A 12,143-nucleotide genomic window follows, 5' to 3' on the forward strand; every position below is an offset into this window, starting at 1 on the left:
GTGAGGTCTGCACAACGCATCACCGGGGGCAAACTACCTGCCCTCCAGGACACCTGGGAATTGATGGGAAATGATGTAAATATATCACTAGCCACTTTAAACAATGCTACCTTATATAATGTTACTTACCCTACATTATTCATCTCATATGCATATGTATATACTGTACTCTATATCATCGACTGCATCCTTGTGATACATGTATCACTAGCCACTTTAACTATGCCACTTTGTTTACATACTCATCTCATATGTATATACTGTACTCGATACCATCTACTGTATCTTGCCTATGCTGCTCTGTACCATCACTCAATCATATATCCTTATGTACATATTCTTTATCCCCTTACACTGTGTATAAGATAGTAGTTTTGGAATTGTTAGTTAGATTACTTGTTGGTTATTACTGCATTGTCGGAACTAGAAGCACAAGCATTTCGCTACACTCGCATTAACATCTGCTAACCATGTGTATGTGACAAATAAAATTTGATTTGATTTGAGGCTGCTCAGATGTTCCCTCTTCTTCCAGAGGGCTGGTAGGAACCACAGGGCAACCGGAGGCTGTTTCAGACTGGTACACCTTTCTTTCGTGTCTTCCTCTACTCTTCTGATGCGTTGTTTTTAATTTGGATGAAGGAAGCCTTTTGGAGCTGCATTAGCCTGTCTGTTTGAGAGTTACATTTTCAATATGTGTTTAAAAGGGCTTTAAAAATGTTTTTTGTCTTCGCACAGCTGCTGTGTGTAACATGAGTTTGGGAAAGTGAGAATGTCATGATAAAGTCAAGTAATGTTTTCCTCTTTGTCTCTCCTCTAGTTGCGAGTTCCCTCTGACAGTGGACTGAGTGTCTCTGTGAGCGTCTCTCAGCCTGGGACGACTGCTCTTCTGGCCACAGCGTCCATGAGGTAACGGCGGGAAGCCCCATACTACCCTCGCTCCATCCCCCTCTCCCTCCACCCCCACCTGCAGCGATGGGTCAGAAGATCTCAGGTAGCATCAAGTCAGTGGATGCACGGGGTGAGCCTTCATACCGGCCGGTCCGCCGTGAGCTGCGGGGTCCAGACTTCTGCCGGCCTCCTCGTTTGGACCTGCTTCTGGACATGCCCCCTGCGACCTCTGACCTGCAGCTCCACCACGCCTGGAACCCCGAAGACCGCTCGCTCAACGTCTTTGTCAAGGAGGATGACAAGCTGACCTTCCACCGCCACCCGGTGGCCCAGAGCACCGACTGCATCCGCGGCCAGGTGGGCTACACACGGGGGCTCCATGTCTGGCGGATCCACTGGCCGGTGAGACAACGAGGAACACACGCTGTCGTAGGGGTGGGCACGGCTGACGCTCTTCTACACTCTGTGGGTTACACAGCCCTGGTGGGTTCGGACTGTGAGTCGTGGGGCTGGGACTTGGGCCGGAACAGACTCTACCATGACAGTAAGAACCGGCCGGCCTCCACCTCGGCACCAACATACCCGTGTTTCCTGGAGGCAGACGAGTCGTTTGTTCTGCCAGATGCCCTGCTGGTGGTGCTGGACATGGACGAGGGCTCACTCAGCTTCATGGTGGACGGCCAGTACCTGGGCGTGGCCTTCAGAGGGTTAAAGGGCAAGAGGCTGTACCCCATCGTCAGCGCTGTGTGGGGACACTGTGAGGTCTCCATCCGCTACGTCAATGGACTGGATCGTAAGTCAATGTCCTTATGCCTTGACAGTGGGAAACCTCTCTCTCTGGCTGTTTTGCCTTCTGTTTGTTCTGTCTACATTATATTGTGGGGTTTGCTGTAGTCTGTGCTGTGGTTTTGCATACCTCAGTCAGCATAGCATACTCTGACAAGGCTATGTATTCTCTAATACTGTAGCTCAAAGCAACTATAATATCAGCAAGTCAATGCTGCATTATGCCTTGAGGGCGCTCACTTTCCTTTCTCTCTGGCTCTTGTTTAGAAAACAAAGCACAATGTCAAAACCTAGTGACTCATACACCCATACTCTCCCCATCTCTGAATATAAAACCAAGTTGGAGCGCTCGCTTTTCATTGTTTACTGTGTTGATGAGGGGAGGCAGGCGGGACGAGGGAGGCGTCTGTAGGAAATGTTGAACAGCACAATTATATTGTGTTTGGAGCTGGGGCTTATTTTAGAAGTGCTGAGGCAGCCTCTCGCCCAGGGGAGATTTCTGATGAATCGACATGCGCAGAGCACATGAATATGACCAGTGGGAGGGATGGAAAGATGGAGGGACAGAGCTGGAGGAAAAAAGAGAATGGGGGAAAGGGAGGGAGTGAGATGAAGTGGTTAAGGTTAATAATTATACATTCAACTTATAGTGCTTTTTATTACAATTTCATAGCACTTTAATTAAGCAACAACAAAACAAAATAATGCAATTTTGTAAAACAGTAGATGGACTGTCATGGCAGGCAGGGTAGTTAGTTAATGGCTTGCATAGTCGGTGCCAGGAGGAAGGCTAGAGTAGAGGCAGTTCAGAGATGAAATGGAGGGAGGTCACATCCAGGGGGTTTCAGATTGATCCAGAGTCGTTCATCAGGGCGCCCTTGCTATCGCTGATGCAGCGCTTCTCAGTAGTACTCTCTGAAGCCAGACTCCATGGGTAGAACCCCTCCACTACCGATGTGTAGCACCCACCTGGGTGAAGCTACGACACTCGGGAAGGTGTCAGAGAAGCACACTGCACATCAGTCCAGAACAGTCCTCCCTGACGCTAACCACTGGAGACAACTACTGAAAAAGGTTGAAGGAGAAAGACATTTGGATGTAATCATCTGTGCGTCTGTCAGTCAGTCGTGGGTTTTGGACATAATGGACTGGAGACGATGAGGCTATGTGTTGACAGACAGTAAGTGACCGTTTCCTCACTAGGTTAGTCCCAGAGACTCTGTCTGAATAATACTGTAGTAGTGACAGCCTGAGCATGGAGATGCTGTATACCAGTGATGGCTTACCTTCCTCCTGCAGACCTACTGGATACTGAGATTCTACCAATCAGCTGCTCATCAGGACCTAGATAAGCTGCTTCAGCTGTGTTGGAGCAGGAGCTAGAGTTGGCCCGCTGGTCTCTGTCAATCTATAGCCTCCCGTACACTAATCAATGGCATGTCAGTACAGCGAGACTAGCTGATAGTGTTTTATACTTCAGACTGCCTGGGTTGACTGTATACAGTTCTGTGTGCAGTTACTGCCTCTGCTACTGTGGAGAGAAAGTGGGGGAGGGCCTGCTGGTGTGTGTTTCTTGGCTCTGATCTATAAAAAGATCTTCGTCTAAGGTCTTTACCCATAGTAAGCTTACCCATAAGCTCTCTCCTCAGTCAACCCCCCCCCCCCTTAGACGGTCAGACATGAACTACTCATTTTCATGGCTGCAAGCCAGGTGTTTGTGTGAGTTCACGGAAGAGAGCCAGGAGTGGAGTAATTCTGGAGCCATTCCCAGTGTGGTGCAGAGCTCAATGTCTCGCCTTGCGAAGGAAGGTGTGTGTGTGTGTATTGTGCCCCATACAGTCAACCTCTGTTGCATGGTTTTCTTGTCTCTGTCTCACAGACCAACACACTGGGCTGTTTGTGTGGAACGTGTGACATTAATGCATTATTCTATAGCCCATTAGAACACAAGCCCTATTCTTCATCAACTGGTTTACTTTCAAGAGGACAAAGGAGGGGTTTTAGTGTTGGTTTATTATAGGGCATGGGGTTGTCTCACTCTCCCCCCTTCTATTTCTCTCTACCCTTTTTCTCAATTTCCCTCACAATATCCCTCTATTTCTCCATCTCTTTCTCCCCTCTGCTGTGTTTTCCCAAACTAAATGAAGATAGAGGAAAGTTAAGGGGATGAAGTTTTATAATGTAAGAGAAGCTAATGGAAGCAGCTTCTGAAGCATAACTCTGTCCACCCCACGTCCTTGCTTTGTCACAACTCTGTAGCCTCATTATGTAGGAATCTTGTGTTTGTCATCTTCTCTCTACACTGATGTTAATAGTATTTATTTGTTCTGTAGTAATGCTCCAGAGGAAAGCATGGTATATTATAAATTGGGTAGTTTGGGTACTGGATGCTATTATGGCTGAAACAGCGAGACAATAAACCACTGGTCTGATGCATAAATTCTATTTATCTTAGTAATCAGTTTATAATAGTAATAAGGCACATCAGGGGTGTCTGAGAACAGCCCTTACCCACACCCCCTCTGGCCTTATTTCTTAATTATGCTTTGGAAATGGGGCACACGCACAGGAACATGCAGACAGTTTATGAGTATGCATACACTGAGATGCCAGGCATTGGCTTGTATTCCCCAAGGTAGCTTCTCCATGTTTCTGTTTTAGATGCACTGTGGTAAAGGAGTCTTCTCTTTCTTTTGCAATAAAATCATGTGAAGAGAGATGTCCCTCCACTTTTCCATCACTTTCTCAAATTGTCCCTTAACACAGTTAATGCAATTCTCTGATCCTGTCTTTCTCAGCGAACACATAGTTTCTTCTCCACACGACTTTCACACTGATAGAAGCTTTATTGATTTCTTTAGTGTTTCTGTTGCTCCATAAAGCCTGTAAATAGAAAACCATAGGAGAGGGGTATCAGGCTGTCCTGCTAGCTATATTCTAATTGCACTGTTCTTCACAACACTACAGCCATAGGGAGGCTACCAGCAGCCAAACTCATTCAGAGCTTAACAAGAGAATAACAAGAGGTGAGCACTTTGCAAAACCTCTGTTACAAATGCACACCATTTCATGCTGGCTCTTTCTCTCACTCGCTCTCTCTCCCGATATCTCTTTCTCACTCACTCCCATTCGTTTGCTCTCAAATCCCTGCTTCAATATTTACACTTCTGATCATGTAGGGGAGTTGCCGTAGAAACCGTTTAGCTGAATGGGGAGAGGAGACGTTACAGCAAGTGCTGGCTTGGGGAGGGAGATTTAGGCTGGGGATGGTGTGTTGGCTGGGACTGGATCATCTTGGTTGTGAATGGAGGCTCCTCTTGTTTGGAGCCATGAAACTCTGCTGTAAGTCTCCTGATAGTGTGGAGAATAGATTCACAGACAGTGAGTACGTTTACATGAACACTAATAATTCGATATTAAACTGATTATGTCAGCAGGCCGAGTATGGTAATAGTCACAAACACCTTACTCTGCTTATCTGAATTGTTTTAATGTCAAAATCGAGGTAAGCATACAGCGATTTTAAACACACATTTTATTTTGCGATCTTTAGAATGATTAGGACACATAAACCGCTTAATCAGCGTTCCAGTGGTGTGTTTGATCTGCACATGTGCCAGCACCGGGTATTGCAAGCCTCCCTCTTATGCACGAGTGAAGTGAGTTTGGAAAAGCAGAGTGTGCATCTTTAGAAATAGTTTTCAGATGCAAACTTTATATGTCCGAACTCTGAATATAATAGGCTTCGCCAAAATAACATTGTCATAACATTGTCACTGTGGTAGAACGTTTATTTTCATTGGGGATTTACTGCTGTCAACAGGATTATTAGGGAAATAGTTATTCTTGCAAAGTATGTAAACGTTTTAAACAAACTATTATATTAATCTGACTATCCACAATAATGGTGTTGTGTGCATGTAACCGTACTCAATGTCTTGCAGAGGTATAGCAGGCTTTATTATGCTGAGGACCTGAGTGTATAGGGGCACTGCAGGGGTCAGTGGCTAAATGGACTGGATCATTTGCTTCTGTCTGGGGATCAGTGGCTAAATGGACTAGATCATTTGCTTCTGTCTGAGGATCAGTGGCTAAACGGACTGGACCATTTGCTTCTGTCTGAGGATCAGTGGCTAAACGGACTGGATCATTTGCTTCTGTCTGAGGATCAGATCATTTGCTTCTGTCTGGGGATCAGTGGCTAAATGGACTAGATCATTTGCTTCTGTCTGAGGATCAGTGGCTAAACGGACTGGATCATTTGCTTCTGTCTGAGGATCAGTGGCTAAACGGACTGGATCATTTGCTTCTGTCTGAGGATCAGTGGCTAAATGGACTAGATCATTTGCTTCTGTCTGGGGATTAGTGGCTAAACGGACTAGATCATTTGCTTCTGTCTGAGGATCAGTGGCTAAACGGACTGGATCATTTGCTTCTGTCTGGGGATTAGTGGCTAAACGGACTGGATCATTTGCTTCTGTCTGGGGATCAGTGGCTAAATGGACTGGATCATTTGCTTCTGTCTGGGGATCAGTGGCTGGGACATTTGGTTCTGTCTGGTAATAAAGCGCCAACGGACGACTGGTGTCCGTTAGTTCAGTGAACAATTGGATTCACCTGAAGTCAGCGATTCAATTTGGACGCTGACATTTCCAATTTGAGAGAGGCTGAGGCTTGCCCTTTCTCTTGCTCTCTCTCTTCCTCACTGCTGTTTCCATTCGTTATTTCTCACACTCTCCTTGTGATGTCCTTTCTCTCTCTCCCTGTGATGTGTTCGTTCTCTCGCTCCCCCTGTGATGTTCTGTCTGTCCTGTCTGTCTGATGCGCGCTCTCACTCACTCTCCCTGTGATGTGCTCTTGGGGATTGGTCACTGTTGTACGTTCTTTCCCATGCTTACTTACTGGAAAAATCAATCACGCAGGATGAGCTGCTCATTTTATGCATTGACGTCACACACGTCTTGTCACAAGATGGTCATTTTATACATTTATGTGACACACACTACTTGCCATAATAAGTCAGTCTTTTTATATATTTTACATCTGACACACACACGCTCCCACTCATGAGGTGGTCATTGGAACTGGTGCACAGTTTGAGATGTTATCCATCTCCACTGGCACAGTTCTCCATATTGATTAGATAAGCTCTGAGTCTGGAATCAACAAGTCCATACTGAATATCCTGACAGCAGGTCAATTGGCATCTCTCCTGGTTGCACGCAAAGACTGAGTCTGAGAGGAAATGAGAGATGGTGGGAGAGATTGATCCGAAACAAAGATGGGGAGAGTGCGAGAAGAAATTGGGACAGCAGGATCAAGATACGTGTGTGGACACCCCTTCAAATTAGCAGATTCGGGTAGTTCAGCCACACCTGTTGCTGACGGGTGTATAAAATCGAGCACACAGGCATGCAATCACCAAGGTCAAACATTGGCAGTAGAACGGCCTTACTGAAGAGCTCAGTGACTTTCAACGTGGCACCGTCATAGGATGCCACCTTTCCAACAAGTCAGTTCGTCAAATTTCTGGCCTGTTAAAGCTTCCCTGATCAACTGTGCTGTTATTTTGAATCGGAAATGTCTGAGCAACAACAATAACTGTTCGTCGGGAGCTTCGGGAAATAGGTTTCCATGGCCGAGCAGCTGCACACAAGCCTAAGATCACCAAGTGTCGGCTGGAGTGGTGTAAAGCTTGCCGCCATTGGACTCTGGAGCAGTGGAAACGCGTTCTCTGGAGTGATGAATCATGCTTCACCATCTGGCAGTTTGATGGGTAAATCTGGGTTTGGCGGATGCCAGGGGATCGCTACGTACCCCAATGCGTAGTGCCAACTTTAAAGTTTGGAATAATCTTCTGGGGCCATTTTTCATGGTTTGGGCTAGGCCCCTTAGTTGCAGTGAAGGGAAATCTTAACGCTACAGCATACAATGACATTCTAGATGATTCTGTCCTTCCAACTTTGGTAACAGTTAGGGGAAGGCCCTTTCCTGTTTTAGCATGACAATGCCCCCGTGCACAAAGCGAGGTCCATATAGAAATGGTTTGTTGAGATCTGTGTGGAAGATCTTGACTGGCCTGCACAGAGCCCTGACCTCAACCCCATCGAACACATGTGTGATGAATTGGAACGCCGACTGAAAGCCAGGCCTAATCATCCAACAACAGTGCCCTACCTCTGTTTCCACCTGAGTGCATGTCTACATACAGGCCTAGAGCATGCTCCTGATTGTCCCAGAACGAGAGCCCTGGACTATGCCTGAATCAGACAGACCCAGACAGCATCATATCTGCTTTACTGACACAAACCTGTATCTCACCATTATTAACCGAGCAGTGGGGGAGAAGGGGACTGAGTCAGGGGAGAGAAAGATCGATGGATGGACATAAACGGGATAGGAGGAGAGGGATGGAGATGAGAGAAGTGGCTTTCTTGATATTACTTTCTAGTCCCTTTAACTGAACCACTTCCAGCTAATTTGCTTCCATTAATACTTAATATCACCCTGTCCTGTTTGCTTTCATCGCATGTTTTGAAGTGTAATATGGGTTTTTATGAACCCACAAGACATGCAGTTCAGCAAGCCAAGGCAGACATGCTTCTGCATAGAATACTGACCAACATGTAGCTGTTATTCTCCCCTACCTCTCCCTTTTCTGTCTCTTTCTTTGTGAAGACTATTTCAAGCTAATCATGATACCCAAGAGATCAGCACCATACAGGTTTCTCCATGCTCATATACCAGTCCTCAACCTGCAAACACACCCACACACCTACATTCACCGGAGCAGTGTGGAGTCTGATAGCTCAGCCAGACTGTTGATTGACAGCAGACATTAACAGACTCCTGCTCAGATTCCCGCTGTTTGATGGGACCACTTGTCGCTGGTGGCAACGCAGGGAGAGGGCGCACCAGCTGGATGATTGGACAGTTTCCAGGAAGCAACAGCAGCAGCATCATAATTATGATCCCTCCTATGCAATTCCCATATCTCCACTGAATAACATGCTATGTTACTGTTCCTCTCAATTGACTCAACTATGGCTCTCACATGATAATAGGCTTGACTTGTTTGTGTGTGTGTTCCTGACACACGGCTACAATGAGATGATCGTCTTCCTTTAGTAAGCCTAGGTAATGACACCAGTGTGTGAACCATGTGTGTGCAGGTGGTGAGAGCTACCTTTCACTACTGAGTTCAGAGGTCACCTAATATATCCAGGCTCTCTAACAGGAATTGTAGATTTTACATCCTCCAGGTGGTGCCCAACTGTCTTACGCCCCATGACTGTCTTACGCCCATATAACCATGGAGTCAGACAAACAGAAGAAACTTTCAGACAGGAGATTACATCCATCCATCTCCCACAATCCCTCTGAGGTGTAGGCTGTGACCATGTGACCTGTTTAGCCCGTTAGTGAGTCAGATTGGCAGGCCGGATCCTGGAAGACGACATCTGGAAGTGCGTGTGTATTTGTCTGCGCGTGTCTAAGGCCTATGTTTTACGGTAGTTTCTTGGAAGTTGAGTCAATCATCACTTTGCACGTTTCTTTTGGATCTTTGTTAGTTTTAAGAACATTCATTATATGGTGAAATAGATCATGTCAAAAGCCAGCCTGCCAGCAAGCCTGCTTTTGTATCACATCCTTCCCATGGAAACATCTTAGGAGAGTCCAATGTCAGTGTGTATCTAATATATTTAGCTGTGTGTTGTCTAGTGGTCACGTAGCTACAAGGGCACCAGTCCATTTAGAGGATTCCCTAGGGTCCCCCTTGACACCACCCACTCTGTCTATTCCAAGCCATGTGGCCAGTGACTCAGCAGATTGTGTATGTGTACTTTAGTAAGGGAGACTGTGTGTGGTGAACTCCTGAGCATCACCTTCACACAGTGCTCAGGAGAGTGTCTGCTCTGTAAGTCCAGCACAAACAGATGGTCACGGCAGGTGGACCGGTCAAGTTGACGTCCGTGAAGGGCACTCTCATTATCAAAGTTTCTCTGTGTGGGAAGATCTCTGACACAAACAAATGCACTTTAAAGTCCTTCTGAGAATGATATCATATTGCTTAGTCTACACCGATATTAAATGCACTCATTGCCATTCCTTCTGAAATAGCATCTATTAAATCTGTGTGAACATTCCTTTTTTAATGTCCTCTTCTCTCCTGTCTGTCACAGCGGAGCCCCTCCCCCTGATGGATCTGTGCAGGCGAGTGGCCAGGCTGGCTCTGGGGCGGGACCGACTCAACCAGATAGACACCCTCCCTCTGCCAGAGACCCTCAAGAACTACCTCCAGTACCAGTGACCCCACACACTCACCAGGACAACGAACGACTGACTGCTTGACGGCAGCTACATTTCACTACAGTCAACCCCCAAAAATGTAACCCTGACCCATTGGACATCTACTCAGGATAATGATGATGGTCTGGAGGAAGCCTATGAAGGAGTTCCGAGTTTCTTTTTAGGATTTGCCTGTTTTTTTGTTGTTTAAAAAAAAATGCTCACTGCTGTGATGGTTGATGGACAGAGGGAGGATTAACGAACGGAGGGGGGTGGGCTTGAGACTGGACTGTAGCAGAAGTGTTGGGCTATGATGCTGACTTCTCATTGGGTATGTGGGTCTGTAGTGCTTCTAGAATATGTGCCTGGAGGAACGGGGCATTTGGGGATGATGCATGTACAGTAACTACGTATGATGTCTATATCTATACAGATTCCCTGGAAGGCTCTCGGAACATCTAGATATTTATATTTAGACCCTATAGCAGGCTCCACTGAGACTCACCAGCCCCTAGCCACAGGGAGTTAGAGGATGGAAAACACACAGGCAGGCAAACATCCTTGAATGCATGCATATGCAAACACTCGCTCATGCTCAGAGGGGCTGTTTTCAGTGTGAGTGGCGTGAGGTTTTATGCATGTGTGGGTTGGTGCGTGTCGGCCTTGCTCCGCAACAGGCAACCCGAGGCATCAGTCAGACCCACTCTGACTCCACTGAGTTTGGGGACACTGCAGCCCTGATATCTTTTAGTGCCCTGCTGCACTACACCTCCCTCTCAACTGGCAGTCTCTTTATTTATCAGTGGATTTCATTGGATCCAGGCTTCCATTAGGTCTCTGTCTGGGTCTGCGTCAAATGGCACCCTATTCCCTACATAGTGCACTACATTTGATCAGCCTGATCAGGAGTAGTGCGCTACGTTTGATCAGCCTGATCAGGAGTAGTGCGCTACGTTTGATCAGCCAGATCAGGAGTAGTGCGCTACGTTTGATCAGCCAGATCAGGAGTAGTGCGCTACGTTTGATCAGCCAGATCAGGAGTAGTGCGCTACGTTTGATCAGCCTGATCAGGAGTAGTGCGCTACGTTTGATCAGCCTGATCAGGAGTAGTGCGCTACGTTTGATCAGCCTGATCAGGAGTAGTGCGCTACGTTTGATCAGCCTGATCAGGAGTAGTGCGCTACGTTTGATCAGCCTGATCAGGAGTAGTGCGCTACGTTTGATCAGCCTGATCAGGAGTAGTGCGCTACGTTTGATCAGCCTGATCAGGAGTAGTGCGCTACGTTTGATCAGCCAGATCAGGAGTAGTGCGCTACGTTTGATCAGTAGTGCGCTATGTCGGGATAGGGTGCCGTTGTGGACAGCCTGGGATGTTGTCAGTCAGTGTGTGTTAAAGCTGATTGAAGTTGATCAGAGGGCCAATCCGCTATTACTGTTTATGTGCCTGCTCAGAGAAAGCACACGACACCTCTGTCACAGGAGACTGTTTTAAAAAATGTATATGCTGCTTTGTTGTTTCACTCCTCCTGTTCTTATCCCGATGGTGATAATCCTCTTTTAAATACGTTTTCTCTTTTTATGAATGAGGCTTTTGTTTATTTCTATTGTATTAAGATCTATTTGCTGAACAGGAAGTGACCCAGTTGAGACAGGAAGTCTCGCTGAGAGACTGATTGAGGAATGTGCTGCAATGAGCATCTTTTTAAATGTGAATTAAAACAAACTGAACCCAACATACTGGTGTTTTTTCCCCAATTGAACCTACTGTCACCTCAGCGTGTCAGTGTCATCCAAATGAAGGGAAGTCTCAATGCTGCCCAGCACCTTCACACACTAAGCCTTTGAACCAAAACTATAGTATTGAATTTCTCTAACTGTGATTTAAAATCTGATGCTGTAGTTGGCTGCATGTATTTGATATTTAGTCTCAGTAATGTTTTGTGATCCTGATGTCCCATGGGGCAGGTAGGCTGAACAGAGCCTGTTGCGATCACAGTTCAAACAAAGCATCTTTACTGTTCAAAAAACCCTTCATGGTTTACAGCATAAATCTGTCTCTGATCATACTGTAGAAAAATCACACCAGGACGAGTGCGTGCGCTCACCAGGACGAGAGTGCCAAGCAACAGCAAAGTGGTCATGATGAGATGATTTAACGCAAGTGGTTGTAGGGAAGG

The 12,143-nt window shown here is 46.4% G+C and overlaps 1 protein-coding gene across 1 annotated transcript; it reads left to right on the top strand.

Annotated features, from left to right (window-relative positions):
- Positions 1 to 559: 559 nt before the first annotated feature.
- LOC123992586 (SPRY domain-containing SOCS box protein 4-like) lies at positions 560 to 11,699 on the top strand. Its single transcript, XM_046293843.1, has 2 exons — positions 560 to 1,684; positions 9,861 to 11,699. The coding sequence occupies exons 1-2, from the start codon at positions 976 to 978 to the stop codon at positions 9,986 to 9,988; spliced, it is 837 nt and encodes a 278-aa protein (XP_046149799.1). The 5' UTR covers positions 560 to 975; the 3' UTR covers positions 9,989 to 11,699.
- Positions 11,700 to 12,143: the final 444 nt, after the last annotated feature.

The sequence above is a fragment of the Oncorhynchus gorbuscha genome, linkage group LG13 (assembly GCF_021184085.1).
Source record: "Oncorhynchus gorbuscha isolate QuinsamMale2020 ecotype Even-year linkage group LG13, OgorEven_v1.0, whole genome shotgun sequence".
Lineage (NCBI taxonomy): Eukaryota > Metazoa > Chordata > Actinopteri > Salmoniformes > Salmonidae > Oncorhynchus > Oncorhynchus gorbuscha.